This window comes from Coregonus lavaretus (assembly GCF_964263955.1).
Source record: "Coregonus lavaretus genome assembly, chromosome: 5".
Lineage (NCBI taxonomy): Eukaryota > Metazoa > Chordata > Actinopteri > Salmoniformes > Salmonidae > Coregonus > Coregonus lavaretus.
Window position 1 is genome coordinate 32,397,885 of NC_139992.1, and position 19,054 is coordinate 32,416,938.

General features: G+C 41.9%; 1 protein-coding gene across 2 annotated transcripts; it reads left to right on the top strand.

The window, feature by feature from the left end:
• Positions 1-6,840: 6,840 nt before the first annotated feature.
• Positions 6,841-18,805, top strand: LOC311129417 (ataxin-10-like). Of its 2 annotated transcripts, none has more exons than XM_084161702.1 (11): positions 6,841-6,999; positions 7,337-7,513; positions 7,916-8,001; positions 8,213-8,309; positions 9,057-9,221; positions 9,312-9,392; positions 9,611-9,761; positions 9,910-10,018; positions 12,105-12,283; positions 13,694-13,757; positions 16,937-18,805. In XM_084161702.1, exons 1-11 carry the CDS (start codon positions 6,860-6,862, stop codon positions 17,119-17,121), a joined length of 1,434 nt encoding a protein of 477 aa, XP_084017828.1. In that variant the 5' UTR covers positions 6,841-6,859; the 3' UTR covers positions 17,122-18,805. The 2 variants fall into 2 exon arrangements, with proteins under 2 accessions (XP_084017828.1, XP_084017827.1); XM_084161701.1 differs by having other exon boundaries at positions 6,846-6,999; positions 9,605-9,761.
• Positions 18,806-19,054: the final 249 nt, after the last annotated feature.

Below are 19,054 nucleotides of genomic sequence, written 5' to 3' on the forward strand. Positions count from 1 at the left end.
GCCTCGATTTTTCTTTGGAATGACGCTACAAACTTGGCACATCTGTATTTGGGAAGTTTCTCCCATTCTTCTCTGCAAATCCTCTCAAGCTCTGTCAGGGTGGATGGGGAGCATTGCTGCACAGCTATTTTCAGGTCTCTCCAGAGATGTTCGATCGGGTTCAAGTCCGGGCTCTGGCTGGGCCCCTCAAGGACATTCAGAGACTTGTCCCGAAAACACTCCTGCGTTGTCTTGGCTGTGTGCTTAGGGTCGTTGTCCTGTTGGAAGGTAAACCTTTGCCCCAGTCTGAGGTCCTGAGCGCTCTGGATCATGTTTTCATCAAGGATCTCTCTGTACTCTGATCCATTCATCTTTGTACGACAAACAGCCATTATGTGAGAGCTGTGCGCAACAGTGTTCATTCTCAAGGGGAATGCAAACAGGACGCACCGTAGTTTACGTTCTCCTCTACAAACTTTATTCAAAACTGAAAAAGTAAAACATGGCTACTAAGAGTGGAAAAGCTAAATTGAAGTCCAAGTATACACATTTGGATGAGATTATTGCAGAAATTGACTGAGAGAGTGACACAGAATGAATGGATGAGGACTCAGTGAGTGAGCACAGTTTTTGGAAGGAAAATATCCCCTTTTAACTCAGTAAGTAAAATACATTTTTGCTTCTCGTGCTAATGCAGTAGTTTAAATGGTTGCATATTCATTTGAGATAAAAAAAATATATATATTTCTATATATATAGTGCCTTCGGAAAGTATTCAGACCCCTTGACTTTTTCCACATTTTGTTAGCTTACAGCCTTATTCTAATTTTATTTTATTTTAAATTCCATTGATTGGACATGATTTGGGAGGCACACACCTGTCTATATAAGGTCCCACAGTTGACAGTGCATGTCAGAGCAAAAACCAAGCCATGAGGTCGAAGGAATTGTCCGTACAGCTCAGAGACAAGATTGTGTCGAGGCACAGATCTGGGGAAGGGTACCAAAAAATTTCTGCAGCATTGAAGGTCCCCAAGAACACAGTGGCCTCCCTCATTCTTAAATGGAAGAAGTTTGGAACCACCAAGACTCTTCCTAGAGCTGGCCGGCCGGCCAAACTGAGCAATCGGGGGAAAAGGGCCTTCATCAGGGAGGTGACCAAGAACCCGATGGTCACTCTGACAGAGCTCTAGATGTGGAGATCGGAGAACCTTCCAGAAGAACAACCATCTCTGCAGCACTCCACCAATCAGGCCTTTATGGCAGAGTGGCCAGACGGAAGCCACTCCTCAGTAAAATGCAAATGACAGCCAGCTTGGAGTTTGCCAAAAGGCACCTAAAGACTCTCAGACCATGAGGAACAAGATTCTCAGGTCTGATGAAACCAGGATTGAACTATTTGGCCTGAATGCCAAGCGTTACGTCTGGAGGAAACCTGGCACCATCCCTACGGGGAAGCCTGATGATGGCAGCATCATGCTGTGGGGGTGTTTTTCAGCGGCAGGGACTGGGAGACTAGTCAGGATCGAGGCAAAGATGAGCAAAGTACAGAGAGATCCTTGATGAAAACCTGCTCCAGAGCGCTCAGGACCTTAAGCTGGAAGAAGGTTCACCTTCCAACAGGACAACGACCCTAAGCACACAGCCAAGGCAACGCAGCAGTGGCTTCGGGATAAGGCTCTGAATGTCCTTGAGTGGCACAGCCGATCGAACATCTCTGGAGAGACCTGAAAATAGCTGTGCAGCAACACTCCCCATCCAACCTGACAGAGCTTGAGAGGATCTGCAGAGAAGAATGGGAGAAGAAACTCCCCAAACACAGGTGTGCCAAGCTTGTAGCGTCATAGCCAAGAAGACTCAAGGCTGTAATTGCTGCCAAATGTGCTTCAACAAAGTACTGAGTACAGGGTCTGAATACTTATGTAAATGTCATATTTCAGTTTAATTTTTAATAAATTAGCAAAAAATTATAATAACCTGTTTTTGCTTTTCATTCTGGGGTATTGTATGTAGATTGATGAGGGATTATTATTATTTTTAAATCAATTTTAGAATAAGGCTGTAACCTAACAAAATGTGGAAAAAGTCAAGGGGTCTGAATACTTTCCGAAGGCACTGTATGTGTGTGTATATATATATATATATATATATATATATATATATATATATATATATATATAATACCATTCAAAAGTTTGGGGTCACTTAGACATTTCCTTGTTTTCGAAAGAAAAGCCATGTTTTTCTCCATTACAAGAACATAAAATTGATCAGAAATACAGTGTAGACATTGTTAATGTTTTAAATGGCTATTGTAGCTGGAAACGGCTGATTTTTTATGGAATAGCTACATAGGCGTACAGAGGCCCATTATCAGCAACCATCAGTCCTGTGTTCCAATGGCACATTGTGTTTGCTAATCCAAGTTTATCATTTTAAAAGGCTAGAAAACCCTTTTGCTGTCACGATCGTCGGGAACAGAGGACCAAGGCGCAGCGTTGAAGGCGAACATACTTTTTATTTAATGAACAAAACAACAAACGATAACGTGACGTCCTCGGTCTAACACAAACCACACTGGAACAAGATCCCACAAACACTGTGGGAACACAGCCTGTCTAAATATGGTTCCCAATCAGAGACAACCAGCAACAGCTGACACTCGTTGCCTCTGATTGAGAACCACTCTGGCCAACATAGACATACATGAACTAGAAAAACAAAGAACACTCACACCCTGGCTCAACATACAAGCCTCCCCAGAGCCAGGGCGTGACATTTGCAATTATGTTAGCACAGCTGAAAACTGTTGTGCTGATTAAAGAAGCAATAAAACTGGCCTTCTTGAAACTAGTTGAGTATCTGGCGCATCAGCAATTTGATTAGAGGCTCAAAATGGCCAGAAACAAATAACTTTCTTCTGAAACTCGTCAGTCTATTCTTGTTCTGAGAAATGAAGGCTATTCCATGCGAGAAATTGCCAAGAAACTGAAGATCTCGTACAACGCTGTGTACTACTCCCTTCACAGAACAGCGCAAACTGGCTCTAATCAGAATAGAAAGAGGAGTGTGAGGCCCTGGTTCACAACTGAGGAAGAGGACAAATACATTAGAGTGTCTAGTTTGAGAAACAGATGCCTCACAGGTCCTCAACTGGCAGCTTCATTAAATAGTACCCGCAAAACATCAGTCTCAACGTCAACAGTGAAGAGGCGACTTCCGGGATGCTGACCTTCTAGGCAGAGTTGTAAAGAAAAAGCCATATCTCCGACTGGCCAATAAAAAGAAAAGATTAAGATGGGCAAAAGAACACAGACACTGGACAGAGGAAGACTGGAAAAAAGTGTTATGGACAGATGAATCGAAGTTTGAGGTGTTCGGATCACAAAGAAGAACATTTGTGAGACACAGACCAAATGAAAAGATGCTGGAGGAGTGCTTGATGCCATCTGTCAAGCATGGTGGAGGCAATGTGATGGTATGGGAGTGCTTTGGTGGTGGTAAAGTGGGAGATTTGTATAGGGTAAAAGGGATATTGAAGAAGGAAGGCTATCACTCCATTTTGCAACGCCATGCCATTCCCTGTGGACGGCGCTTGATTGGAGCCAATTTCCTCCTACAACAGGACAGTGACCCAAAGCACAGCTCCAAACAATGCAATAACTATTTAGGGAAGAAGCAGTCAGCTGGTATTCTATAATGGAGTGGCCAGCACAGTTACCGGATCTCAACCCTATTGAGCTGTTGTGGGAGCAGCTTGACCGTATGGTACGTAAGAAGTGCCCATCAAGCCAATCCAACTTGTTGGAGGTGCTTCAGGAAGCATGGGGTGAAATCTCTTCAGATTACCTCAACAAATTGACAACTAGAATGCCAAAGGTCTGCAAGGCTGTAATTGCTGCAAATGGAGGATTCTTTGATGAAAGCACAATTATTATTTCAATTAAAAATCATTATTTCTAACCTTGTCAACGACTACATTTCCTATTCATTTAGCTATATTTCCTATTCAAACTCATTTCATTTATGGACACCAATAAGAAGAAGAGACTTGCTTGGGCCAAGAAACACGAGCAATGGACAATAGACCGGTGAAAATGTGTCCTTTGGTCTGGTATCCAAATTTGAGATTTTTTATTCTAACCGCCGATGCTTTGTGAGACGCTGTGTGGGTGAACGGATGATCTCCGCATGTGTATTTCCCACCATAAAGCATGAAGGAGGAGGTGTTATGGTGTGGGGGTGCTTTGCTGGTGACATTGTCTGTGATTTATTTAGAATTCAAGGCACACTTAACTAGCATGGCTAACACAGCATTCTGCAGCGATACGCCTTCCAATCTGGTTTGCCCTTAGTGGGACTATCATTTGTTTTTCAACAGGACAATGACCCAAAACTTACCACCAGGCTGTGTAAGGGCTATTTGACCAAGGAGAGTGATGGAGTGCTGCATCAGATGACCTGGCCTCCCCAATCACCCGACCTCAACCCAATTGAGATGGTTTGGGATGAGTTGGACCGCATAGTGAAGGAAAAGCCACCAACTAGTGCTCAGCATATGTGGGAACTCCTTCAAGACTGTTGGAAAAGCAGTCCAGGTGAAGCCGGTTGAGAGAATGCCAAGAGTGTGCAAAGCTACCATCAAGGCAAAGGGTGGCTATTTAAAATAAAAAAAAATAAAAAATTGGTCATTTAGCAGACGCTCTTATCCAGAGCGACTTACAGGAGCAATTAGGGTTAAGTGCCTTGCTCAAGGGCACATCGACAGATTTTTTCCACCTAGTCGGCTCGGGTATTAGAACCAGCGACCTTTCGGTTACTGGTACAACGCTCTTAACCACTAAGCTACCTGCCGCCCCAAGAATCTCAAATATAAAATATATTTTGATTTTTGTTTAACACTTTTTTGGTTACTACATGATTCCATATGTGTTATTTCATAGTTTTGATGTCTTCACTATTATTCTACAATGTAGAAAATAGTACAAATAAAGAAAAACCCTGGAATGAGTAGGTGTGTCCAAACTTTTGACTGGTACTGTATGTTTATAGATATGTGTTGTGTATTTGATGTATTGATGCAGGGCTCATCCATGGAAGTATTGATGCAGGGCTCTGTTGGGAGTGTGTAAACTTAAATGTTTTATTACCATAGCATGTTTGTATGTTCTCTATAGTTATGTACTTGAAAATGTATCAATTGACCAATTCAGCCACTTAGAGGCCACTTGGGTACATTTGGGCAAACTCGTCAGGGACACCTGGGAGACTTCATACTAAATATTATGTAGCTCTCTCATTCTTGAATGTATCAGTCTGAAACTTTGCACACACACTGTTGCCCTGTTGTGGACAACATCTAAATCCCAAGCTTCCTATCTCATTGTATGGCCTTTCTTTTGCATTTCAAAGATGATGCAACAAAAATATAAATAGAAAACACATGTTTATTTGTTTGTTTTATCTTTACCAGATCTATTGTGTTATATTCTCCTACATTAATTTCACATCTCCACAAACTTCAAAGTCTTTCCTTTCAAATAGTATCAAGAATATGCATGTCCTTACTTCAGGTCCTGAGCTACAGGCAGTTAGATTTAGGTATGTAATATTTGGTGGAAATTGAGATGAAGGGTCCTATCCATAACTGCACGTGATACCAAATAACCTACTAGAGTTCCATTGTTAAGACAGTCACTATTTTGTTACAATATGATCCACAGAAAAGTAAATCATTTTGCCAACAAAAAAAAAAGAGATATATAATTTTCAGTAAACCCTAGACATTGCTGTGCGTGAAAAGCGCAGGCCTGGCACCAACGATCATACCATGCTCAAAGTCGCTTAGGTCACTCGTTTTGTCCATTCGAACAATAACTAAATTCCTCGATGCCTATCTGCCTGCTTTATATAGCAAGCCAAGGCCACGTGACTCACTGTCTGTAGGTGTACCTAATAAACTGGCTGGGGGAGTGCCAGTTCATATGTTATGGGGGAGTGCCAGTTCATATGTCTCTCCCTCCATAGAAGGGTATTGTAACCTCTAACCCTGGCAATTTGACTGTTAAACTCATGGGTACACTAGCAATCCTGATTTGAATGGGAACTGCCATTTTTGGATTATATTTCTGGTTGGTTGCAGCTGTCAATATGCCTTTCACAAATTTCAAAATACCACTCATTTCGGTCATTTGTGTGGTATAAAAAAATATTATGCTAATGTATTATATCATGTAAATGACGTAGAATTGCATGAAATGCATTTATAAAAGGTCAATGTTTTTCCAAACCCTGCAACAAAAGAAAATCCCCATGTGCGGAAATCCTAGAAACGCCTCCGCTCTACTGAATGTGATTATAGATGCATGCAATGTTTTACTATAAAGGGGATTTTTTAAATCTTTGTTTTTGTTTGTTTTTTAAAAGTGACTTTGAGATTCTGTATAAAAAGCGCTATATAAAATAAATATATTATAAAATAAATATATTATAATTATTACTTTTCTAGGATAAACCACGCTCTCACCAAGCTGTAAGAAACATGGTTCTCAGAACATTATGTGCTAGCTGGGGTCATTGTGAAACAATAATCTGTAGCTTGTGCTTTGCTTTTATGTACATATAGCTACCTATGTCTATTTCTAATGTGAAAAAATACTAAAACATATCCAATCATTTAAACTGTTAATGTCACGGAAATTAGAAGATTTAAATAGGTATTGATGGTGAAATATCCTTGATATCGATTTCAACGTTCCATCAAATTGATGATTTTGGTGGAACACATGTTCTAGCGCCACCTCCTTCCTGGTTTTATCTAATCAAACACCAGGATATAACACGGAAGTCCCACCCACACTGGAGAGCAATACAAACAAATATGGCGGAACCAGCGTTGGAGTCATGGATAAGGATGGACTTTCCAACATTATTGAATGAAATTCTCGCCGAGAAGTTCAGGGAAAACCATTTAGCTGTTTTACAATCGCTGACAAATGCGTTACGAATTCAGGATTACAGGTGCGCAAAGGGGAGAGTTATGTAGCTAAATGTGGCTAGCTAGCTAACTAGCTAGCAAAAGTCCTCAGCTAAACAGTACAAAGCAAGCTCAGCTGTAGCAGCTAGCTATCATGTTACCCATGTCCTGCTTTTGTCTGTATAAATGAAACATTGCTCGTTTTCTGTATGATCTATTATTCTCAAGCCTTCTGTGTGTTCAGTTTTCACTTGACATTTTTAAAAGCTACACCCAAGTCAATGTGTGTGTGTGTGTGTGTGTGTGTGTGTGTGTGTGTGTGTGTGTGTGTGTGTGTGTGTGCGTGTACGTGTGCGTGTGCGTGTGTGTGTGTACTTACAGAGACCGCAGTGAGGATGAAGCCTTCAGGAGCCTAATGAAGATCCTGTCAAAGCTATCAGAGGAGATCCAGGCTGCAGGTGGAGAGGTTGAAGAGCTGATCCTGCAGTTGACTGCAGCATGCTTCAGAGCCCAGAGGAATGGCTGTGTACAGTGTGCACGCAACCAGTCCCTAATGAGGTGGGCTGCAGTCAGTATTGAATCCAGTTTACTTGACACACACAAAAGCATGCACACACATTTTTTACTTTGGACCTACATTTTATTAATTTACCAGACGCTCTAATCCAATCACGAACGCACACACACACACACACACACACACACGCACGCACGCGCACTGTCAAGGAAGAGTTAATAACATTACCAAGCACATCCATGTCAGTAGTTTTGTTTTCACAGTGGGGGTGTTCTATCTAGAACCCTATAACCCTATTGTTGTTCAGGGAGAGCGTGTGTCGGAAGGTGACAGGTCAGGTTGTGAGTCAATGCGTTTCCCTGTTATGAAGTGTTCTCCCCTCTGTATTTGTGTGCGTGTGTGCGTGCATGCTGAAACATAAGCAAATCTACCTTTTTATCCAGGTCCCTTGGTGCTATTGACCTGTCAATCAGAATCCTAGACATGCTTCAGAAACTGAAGTCTGAGAACACTGACTACGTCTTTGAAGGTGATTGTTTTTATTATCCCTCCTATGGCTGAAGAGAATAAGTGTAATCTCCTGATATTTGCAGTTGTGTGCTTACTTGTTAAACAATTGTAGCATACTGTATAGTAACCGTTCAAATTTGATATGATTTTTTTCAATTTCTTAACATCTCTCTTAATGGTCTTCTTATACATGTCTGACTGTTGTTCTCTGCACTTTACCATTGATCTAGCACTTCGATGTGGGATACAGTTCATTGGAAACCTTGCTGTTGATAACCAGTTCTGCAAAGATGACATTTGGAGGCTCATCTTTCCAGATCTTCTCTTGTAAGTACTTGGGCCCTACATCAGTTTCACCTCTCAAGGCCTTGAGCTAATGTGCAAATCATGTATGGGAAATTAATGTGAAATAATTAAGCTCAAAGTCTAGCCTTACATGGTTTTCACAATTCACATTAGGAAAAAGGACTTCATCTTTATTGATCCTTTAGGCCTACAAACTGCAATCTAAGGGTTTTATGCATGAAAGCATAGTGTCAGCGAATCGTCCCGGACTGGATCGAAGTTACTGCTGTGTTGGCTGTTTTTATTTATTTCTTACAAACAATTGTATTCCTTTATTATTTTCCCCTAACCCTGCCATCCCTCCCCTAATTGGAGTACACTAATGGACAACAATACTTAGGCTTCTACTTCCAGCTTATACATAATATACACAATTTACGGACACAATGTATTTTGCAGTAGTTATCTTTTTGTTTGTTTTTAATCCCATCCTTCAGCTAGCCGCAGCCCATCCCATCCATCTCTGAAGACCATCCAGTTTGATTTCTATGTTGCCTGTGTTTGCAGGGCTCTTCTGGGTGTGGATGATGAGTGGGAAGTGGCCTATTCCTTCATGGTGCTCCACACCTGTCTATGTTGCCTGTGTTTGCAGGGCTCTTCTGGGTGTGGATGATGAGTGGGAAGTGGCCTATTCCTTCATGGTGCTCCACACCTGTCTGTGTTGTCTGTGTTTGCAGGGATCTTATAGGTGTGAGTGATGAGGCAAGTCTATGTTGTCTTTGATCACAGGGCCCTGCTGTGTGTGGATGATGAAAGGGCAGTGGGCTACTCCTCCATGGTGCTCCACACCTGTCTGGATGAACACAAGGTGGAGCAACTGGCTCAGCCAGGGAACATCCACCTGGCCCTGAAGGTCATGGAGCTGTGTAGGACTCAGTCAGAACTGGACTGGACGTAGGTACCCTCTGTGGGGGATGGGGGTTGCTGTGTGTGTGTTAGATGTACACACGCTATATAAACATGTATTGTAAATGTTTTTGACAGGGTTTTGATTGCTACCCAGCACTTCCTCAAGTCCTCAGTGCTCGTTAAGAACATGTATGCAGGGATGAGCCATCAGGAGAGGTAACTGCATCTAGTTAATCTAATTCAAGAATGTACCTACTCTCACAAATACTTAGAAACTAGTACACCTACACCCGGAGTCAGCAATTCTTTCTCCCTTTGATGGTCCTAAATTTGTGATGGATGACATGAGTTTCCTCCTTACATTGAGCTTCTAGAAAAGCTCTACTGTACATAAATCCAATAAATTAATTACATAAATATTGCTGGAGCTGCAGGGTGACGTTGCTGGAGCTGATCTCTGCTCAGTTGGGAGAGGAGGACTCTGAGGACTGTGGGATCCCCCCCACCGTAGCTACCTACCTGGCATCCTGCTTCCAGGAGCGCTGTGGGGCTGTGCTCACACTCGCATCCAAATCAGACAATGAGGTATCAATTATCTGATTGATTGGTTGTATAAATCACCTGTTCCATAGCCTGGGTACCTGACTGTTTCTGCTATTGCTGTTTCTGTGACATCTTAGAATACCTTTGTTGATTGGTTGGGTGATTCATTGATTTGTGTTGTATTTTGTAGGAGGCCCTGACTGTGATCAGCCTGTTAGATGTTCTCTGTGAGATGACCTCTGATCACAAACAGTTCATGTTCCTGCAGAACCACCCTGAACTCCTCAAGTCTACAGTTGGTAAATGAATAAGTACACCATGATGTTTACACAACCTTTTACCTATGATGCTTAATCTTTTGACATTAGAGCCCTGATAAATGGCTGTGTGTGCTGTTATCTTTTTTTATAAAAACCACCAGCATGTCACACTGTCTCAAATGTCCATGACAAAGAAGGTGGCCCACAGTTTAGAGTTTACACTTTCACTACAAATCCAATGACATAATATAAACTCAGCAAAAAAAGAAACGTCCCTTTTTCAGGACCCTGTCTTTCAAAGATAATTCATAAAATTCCAAATAACTTCACAGATCTTCATTGAAAGGGTTTAAACACTGTTTCCCATGCTTGTTCAATGAACCATAAACAATTAATGAACATGCACCTGTGGAACGGTCGTTAAGACACTAACAGCTTACAGACGGTAGGCAATTAAGGTCACAGTTATGAAAACTTAGGACACTAAAGAGGCCTTTCTACTGACTCTGAAAAACACCAAAAGCAAGATGCCCAGGGTCCCTGCTCATCTGCGTGAACATGCCTTAGGCATGCTGCAAGGAGGCATGAGGACTGTATATGTGGCCAGGGCAATAAATTGCAATGTAATTACCGTGAGACGCCTAAGACAGCGCTACAGGGAGACAGGGCGGACAGCTGATCATCCTCGCAGTGGCAGACTACGTTTAACAACACCTGCACAGGATCGGTACATCCGAACATCTCACATGCGGGACAGGTACAGGATGGCAACAACAACTGCCCGAGTTACACCAGGAACGCACAATCCCTCCATCAGTGCTCAGACTGTCCACAATAGGCTGAGAGAGGCTGGACTGAGGGCTTGTAGGCCTGTTGTAAGGCAGGTCCTCACCATACATCACCGGCAACAACGTTGCCTATGGGCACAAACCCACCGTCGCTGGACAGGACTGGCAAAAAGTGTTCTTCACTGACGAGTCGTGGTTTTGTCTCACCAGGGGTGATGGTCGGATTCGCGTTTATCGTCGAAGGAATGAGCGTTACACCGAGGCCTGTACTCTGGAGCGGGATCGAGGTGGAGGGTCCATCATGGTCTGGGGCGGTGTGTCACAGCATCATCGGACTGAGCTTGTTGTCATTGCAGGCAATCTCAACGCTGTGCGTTACAGGAAAGACCTCCTCCTCCCTCATGTGGTACCCTTCCTGCAGGCTCATCCTAACATGACCCTCCAGCATGACAATGCCACCAGCCATACTGCTCGTTCTGTGTGTGATTTCCTGCAAGACAGGAATGTCAGTGTTCTGCCGTGGCCAGCGAAGAGCCGGGATCTCAATCCCATTGAGCACGTCTGGGACCTGTTGGATCGGAGGGTGAGGGCTAGGGCCATTCCCCCCAGAAATGTCTGGGAACTTGCAGGTGCTTTGGTGGAATAGTGGGGTAACATCTCACAGCAAGAACTGGCAAATCTGGTGCAGTCCATGAGGAGGAGATTCACTGCAGTACTTAATGCAGCTGGTGGCCACACCAGATACTGTTACCTTTGATTTTGACCCCCCCTTTGTTCAGGGACACATTGTTCCATTTCTGTAAGTCACATGTCTGTGGAACTTGTTCAGTTTATGTCTCAGTTGTTGAATCTTGTTATGTTCATACAAATATTTACACATGTTAAGTCTGCTGAAAATAAACACAGTGAGAGGACGTTTCTTTTTTTGCTGAGTTTAGTTCTACTGTGTTGGAACGGAACTATGACACTTAAAGTACCAGCAGGTTCATGCCCTTCTGTTGAGAGAGACGCAGTTGCATTGAAACAGCAGTCACGTCTTAATAACTGCATCTGTCATCAGCAAGACTCTTGATACTACACCTGAGGCAGGGAAATACCTCTCACCTCTTCTGTAGAACAGGTTTCTCTGTCTAATTTATCATTTTGCCTTTATGTTCTCTGTTGCCTTTTTCTGGTCACTGATTATGATATTTTGTATTTTCCTGGCCCCTGGATAGTTTGTCAACTTCCGATGTAAAAAGGGCTTTATAAGAAAATGTGATTGATATTCTGCTACTGTATCCCTTTATGTGAAAAATGTGTTGTTCTCATATTCATCTCTCTTTCTCCTCTTACAGATCTCCTGCAGCAGGTCCATGCTCTGGGGAAGACCAGTAAGAATGTATTCACTGCAGCTCAGAACTTCTCCTTGGCTCAGGGAGGAGACTGCTCCTCCTCTCCCTCTGTCAGCTTCAAGGCACATCTCATCCGACTCATAGGAAACCTCTGTCACGGAAACACTGCCAACCAGAACAAGGTATGGATGGATGTATGAAAGAATGAAAAAAAAAACAGTACCGACACACAACACACAGGCATACAGCTGGCACAGATATAGTGCAGATAGTGGACAAAACATAGGTGTGGGGGTCAAAGATTAAATAACTGACTCTCTTGTGTTGCAAGACCATTGATAAACTACATTTCATCCTAGGCTTTGAAGTTTACTCACCCTCCACGAGTTTTGTGTGTGAGCACATCCTTTCAGAGTAGAATTTGCAGACTCCTTTTGAATCCTTAAATCAGCCCTTAGGGTGCTTATCGCAGTGTCTAAAAGAGGGGTTTAATCCTTGGAAATGACAGATCAAGGGTGAAGAAGCATGTGTAAAAGGTCAGGCAAGGAGAGTCCGTGAAAGTGTAAAATGACACTTCCTATTCTAATCGACTCTGGTCGAAAGTAGTTCACTAAAGAGAATAGGAAGTCATTTGAGACACATGTTGAGTTAAATAGCACATACAGTAATCTCCTCATGCTGTATTTGTGCTTCATGGGTCACACTGGAGAGAGAATAAGTGCTTTTGAGTCCATCGTGGCACTGAGCCATATTGGCTTCCTCATGGTGGTATTATTATTATATTAATGGAGGAAAGAGAAACATTTCCTTACTCATTATCTGTTCCATCCCAGCTATCGGCAGCTATCACTGACTGTGATATAAAGCACATTAATAGAAAATAAGAGAGATGGGGGAAACTGGCATGTGTCCACTTGCAGTGGCTTAAAAACCTTGCTTCCACTTTACAAGGCCCTTGAGAATGATAGTAGTAACCCTTTGCCGGCTCTCAGCTGGTTAATAATAATTTAATATCTTTGATTAAGTCTTTTTACATATAGGCTTAAATTCATAATTTTAGAATTTGAGTGAACAAAAAGTACACGCTTACAGTAACTAACTCAGCATTTTCTCTTGCTATGGCCGTTCATAACTCTACCAATGAATTTGCAGAGTAACCGCATGTATGTAAATTAACCTATATAATTAGATGGGTGACAGAGACCAGTGCAACACGTTGTGACAGCTTTAGACCAACCCACAACCACACACAGCTATTTTCCGTGGTAGTAGGGATTTCCTAAGGATAGGGACCTCAATGTTGGCTGATAGGGACATAGATGTTGGTTAGTTATTGAGATTGTCCTATAGAAAGCAAGGAAACACAACACTTAAACAGCTTCTTCTTGCATAAGTAAAATCGCCATCTCAGCATTGTTTTAAATTGGCCCTATCCATAGACTCAAGCCAAACAGAATAATTAGCGAGACTAGTGTTTTTTTACTGTGTGTTTTGGATGGGAAAGTTGTTTTTTTGGAGGTGGAGATGTGGAGATTCTATTTCTGCATTGTAAATATCTTTGTTTTGATTATATTTTTATATTTTTCTTCCAGGTTAGGGAACTGGATGGTCTTCCTCTCATTATGGACAACTGCAGTATTGACAGCAACAATCCCTGTATCCTTTTGATTTGTCTAGAATCTGATGTCCCTGTGGTGAATAAATTATACTAGTCATGTAACTATCATGTTATAATCCACTGTGGATGGATGTTAACTTAATGATCTTTGTACTTTTATGTATCATCCTTATTGTCTTCCTGTAAGTAATTGTGGTGGTTGATACGTACGTTTATTTACCATGGTTATAGTCAAAGTCAATGTTGGTGGATGATAGATATATATTTTACTGTATACACTCCCTATGTATTTATTTGGACAGACAGTGACGCTAAAATGTGTAAATTTGTCTCTATTCTCCAACATTTTAGGAGTTGACATAAAGAATGTCATGAGGCGACAGTAAAGAATGTCACCTTTTATTTGAGGGTATTGTCATAAATCTTTGTTTTACCGTTTGGAAATGAAAGCACTTCATGTATCTACTCCCCCTATTTGAAGGTGTCATAAGTATTTTGACAAATTCACTGTGGATGCACAGGGGTTCAAGTTCTCCATCGCCGTGACGGGATTTCTGTCATATGGATTCTGGAGAGGTCGTTTTTGAGATCAGTGTAGATCCTCAAACAGCGGTGTGTAGCCTACTTATAGCTGCTGGCAAAGTAATTCAAATCCTATACTTTATTACTCAGGATTTAACTTTCCAGTGCTACTATTTTTGCCATGTAATGTTGTAAAACAAAATCAGACAACCCCATAGTAGAATAGTTGGCCTATTTACCTAGTCGGCTTGTTATGCGAGATAAATATTCCTCTCGAGGCGCATTCAAGTTGTGAGAGCAATAGGGAGGGAAACATGTATTCTAACAAGCAGTCAATGCACAACAATTCTTAATGCAATGGCCTTTGTTAAGAAAGAGGGGGATCCCGGCTTTTCATTGCTACCACATTTATTTCTCGACTCCTAAAATTGCGCGTGTCATCATTAAAAAAAATATTACAACTGGAGTTTTAGGCATGGTTTAGGTGTAACTGCACAACAGAGCTCTTAAAGGGGCAATGGCGGCTTAAAAGACCAATGACATACTTTGTAATAGAAACCACATTATTATTTTTGGAGTGAAGAATAAAAATGATAGTAATTAATATTAATTTAATAATCAGGATGGTGTGTCCAGTGGGGGAAATGCAGATCGACAAACCCCATGCTTCAGCCTATGTATTTATAGCCACAATGCTGCATAATTTGTGCTACAGGTGATAATGCTTATTGCTAATAGCACATCTGATAATATAGACCATGTATAGGCTATATGCATGGTCCAATATGTAAAAATCATTTTTACTCATTTCTGGAGATGGAAATTATATTTTAGATGGTGTCAGCATTTTCATTTTTCTTATTCATTTTGGAGTAGAAGAAAATCCCAGAATTGAACCACTCAGTCCACATTAATGTCCTTCTACATTAATGTGGATGCGACCATGATTATGGATAGTCCTGAATAAATCGTGAATAATGATGAGTGAGAAAGTTACAGAGGAACAAAGATTCATACCCCCCCAAAAAATGCTAACCTCCCCTGTTATTAGTAATGGTGGACGGTTAGCATGTTTTGGGGGCATGATCTTTGCACATCTGTAAGTTTCTCACTCATCATTATTCACGATTCATTCATGATAATCCGTAATCATGGTAGCATTGACGTTAATGTTGAAGTGTTCAGAAACATTCTATTCTTATTCACAATAAAAGTGGCTCCAAAATGACACTACATTTTACCATTCATTTATTTTGGGCACAACATAATCCGAAACACAACCAAAACAAACTGCAAATGCATCCAACAAGTTTGAAAGGTCACAAGCTTGATGTAGTCATTGTGTGCTAGGAATATGGGACCAAATGCTAAATTTTATCCACTAAGTGAATTTGTCCAAATACTTATGACACCTTCAAACGGGGGGACTAGATGCATAAAGTGCATTCATTTCTACAGATATGTATGAAAATACCCTCAAATAAAAGGTGGCATTCTGTACTTTCGCCTCATAAAATATTTGATCTCAAATCCAAAATGCTGGAGTATAGAGCCAAATTAAACGTTTTAGCTTCACTGTCCAAATAAATGTAGGGGAGTGTATGTCTACATACAAGTCACTGTGGTGAATTATTATACAGGAGGCGTCGTGTATCCATCATGTTTATACTGTTGGTGGATGTTGGCACTGACACAACAGCAGCTTAGTTTGAGTCCGCCTCCGTCAACCCCCCAGGGGCTAGCTCCCGGTCAGGGCACGGTGCCAGCTTGTCTTTTCACTAGGGGATGAGCTATTAATCTGAACCCCACTGTCCCCCAGACCTCCCTCAGGAAGGAAGTTGTCATCGAAGGTTACTGTTGAGCTCCCTCTGCTCTTCTCAGGTGGGCCACCGCCAGACCTGGGTTCAAATACTATTTGTAATCTTTCAAATACTTTGAGCATTTGCTCTACCCACTGGGCAAAAACTGTTTGAATCATCGTTGTTTCCAAGTCAATTCAACAAAAAAATTATATGTGATAACGTTGAATCAATGTGGAAAACTGATTTGGATTCGAAAAGTCAACGTAAATCCAATGACATGAAATGTTTTGTTGATTTCAAGTCAAATTCACTTAAGTTGACAACTGAACCAAATGTAAACCAAAGCTAGACGTTGAAATGACGTCTGCCCAGTGGGTAGCTTGCCTGGAGTGCCAGGTGTGGGTTTTGCCGGTTTGAGATTATTCTATTGGTCCATTCAGCCAGGCAAGCTCAATCAACACAGATAAAGTATTTGAAATAATTTACATTTACATTTTAGTCATTTAGCAGACGCTCTTATCCAGAGCGACTTACAGTTAGTGAGTGCATACATTTTTATACTGGCCCCCCGTGGGAAACAAACTCACAACCCTGGCGTTGCAAGCGCCATGCTCTACCAACTGAGCTACAGGGGACTAGAATACAGTGGGGATGGTGGTAGCTAATTGAGAGTGGGTTAGTGTTACTTTACTTTGATTGGTGGTTGAAAGGGAGTATGTGTGAATGTGTAGGAGACAGCAACTAATGTGGGTAGGTTTGGTGTAGAAAAAAGCTTTTGAGAGTCCGGTTTCTACATTCCTCTTGTTCCTCTCCCATAGTAAAAAATTAAACTTTAACTCACTCTCTTTGTGCCATATATGTAATGCCATCCTTAACTGTTGTTTCTCCACCAGTCATCAGCCAGTGGGCCATCTTTGCCACCAGGAACATTCTAGAACACAACCTGGAGAATCAGGAGCTGGTGGCAGCTCTAGAACGTTGCGGGGTGGCCGATGACTCCGCCCTGAGGGCCATGGGTTTCAGAGTAGAGGAGAGAGATGGTAACGTGCTGCTCAAACCCTGTTCAAAAGACCCTTAAAGGTGCCCTAAACTCTAAGGACTATATAGTACTGCACAACCTTTTAGTGCACTATTGTTTTGCTCTGGTAGTGCGCTACTTTTTTAGCTCTAGCTCTTTTTAGCTCTAGCCTTGGTTAAACTGTGGGATGGACTGGACCCAATCTTCTGCTGGGGTTTGTTATGGTACACAAAATGTATAGGAGGGGTCCTTATTTAAAAGTATGTTTAGTGTGGAGTATAGAGGGGTGGTTATTTAACACTTTGTGTTTCTTAAGTAAAGGGAAATGAAGGGTTTCTGTGAGTTGAGTGGACTCCTGCTGGTATCTGTGATATAGTGTTGGGGTTTAATCCTCCAACAAAGAGCAGCCCTGTTTCCTGCCCTTTCACCCCACTCAGAGACTCCTGACATCGGCAGGGGGTGGGCTCTAATTCCAAAACCAATCAATTTTGCGGAAATCAACAAAAAGCGAGAGAATGACCGAAACATTAAGGGACTGGAATGTCGATCCGACTTCAAGCTAGCTTCAGGAATTCTCACATTTTATTGAAACCTCAGGCATTTTGACTGGAGAATGTTTCTCGTTTTCACACAAATGATTTCAAACCAATTTATTGGTGATAACCAAACTATACAGGGTGCCCCCTTCCATTCTAAGGGTGTTGCTCAGGGTATGCATTTTGATTGTCTTGCTACAAGCTTTGCAGTATATCTGCTTTTACCACCCTGTTTTGGATTTTTGGTGATATCAATGATACAAAGGACCATTCCTGTCCTTCAGGTACTGCATGTTTCTTTACAACAACAAAACTTAGATTTAGTTACAAGTAGATACATATTTGTAGTTACATATTCCAACCAATAACACCAGTCGTCAACTTCCTTATGCATTTCAATAACCTAACCTATGTTATGTGGCAGCTTTGTTTGCGGTGTGTGTGTGTACTTTGACTGGTGTGGATCTTTAGCAGCCAGCTAGACAGAGGACAGACAGCCTGAGTGTGATTGGCAGTGTGTAGACAGAGACCAGTGTTAGTGGCAGTGTGTAGACAGTGAGCCCTTGTGTAAGTGGTAGTATATGTGTTTGTAGACAGAGACCAGATAGTGTGAGTGGCAGTGCGAGTGAATCAGACCAGAAGTATTGGCTTGCAGAACGACCCCCCCCCCCCCCCCCCCACACACTGAATAAGCTGACCGGTCCTGACACCTCAACAATACATTGCTTTAGTCACCCGGCCCACTCGCCACTCCGGCCTATTTACTCTGTCCCTTATTTTTTAATGACAAAATGTATTGAAACAATCGGGTTGACTTTCCCCAATCCGCTGGGTATAGTGAGGGGAGCTTATGAGGTTCCGGTCCCCAGCATTTCAGACGGATAACAAAACACGGCCTTTGCTTCTGCTCGAGTGGCTGCCTGCAATGCTTTTCAAACCCAGGAAAACCCAGAGAGAGCGTCAGGCTGGCTGAATGAGGTGGCCGTCACAACCATCTATTCAACAGCTTTGGGGTCAGGAGCAAACAGCTGTCCAACAGCTTTCAGGACTGAAAGGTGTCATCTAGATCAGCGTTTCTCAACTCAAACCTTAACTCTGTCCTCCTGTGCCTTCTGTACTGGTATTCTTCCCAAATTATATCCATACTACTCAAGGTCTATATAATGGATGATTGTAACTTTAACTGCTGAATAAAATATTTGTGTGACAAATGTTCTGTTTTTTCAGAGAGAATGGGTCAGTCTTGTGTAAATTGAAGTATGCTTTTGTGTCTAAAGACAGTGGTACAGTAGTCCGGACAGGAAACCCAAGAAATCACTAAAGGATGCTCATATTTTATTAGAAAGATTATGTCTGTGGTGCACACAATCCTGCATGGCCTAAAAGCTGTGTAAGCATTTCTCATGATAGCAGACATCCAATCCAACACTCGATCTCTAGCATCCATTTATTTTCTT

Coding starts and splice junctions, on each gene's coding strand:
- LOC311129417 (XM_084161701.1), top strand. CDS start 6,860: ATGGCGGAACCAGCGTTGGAGTCATGGATAAGGATGGACTTTCCAACA. Junction 9,222..9,311: donor CAGTCAGAACTGGACTGGAC/GTAGGTACCCTC, acceptor TGTTTTTGACAG/GGTTTTGATTGCTACCCAGC. Junction 9,762..9,909: donor CATCCAAATCAGACAATGAG/GTATCAATTATC, acceptor TGTATTTTGTAG/GAGGCCCTGACTGTGATCAG.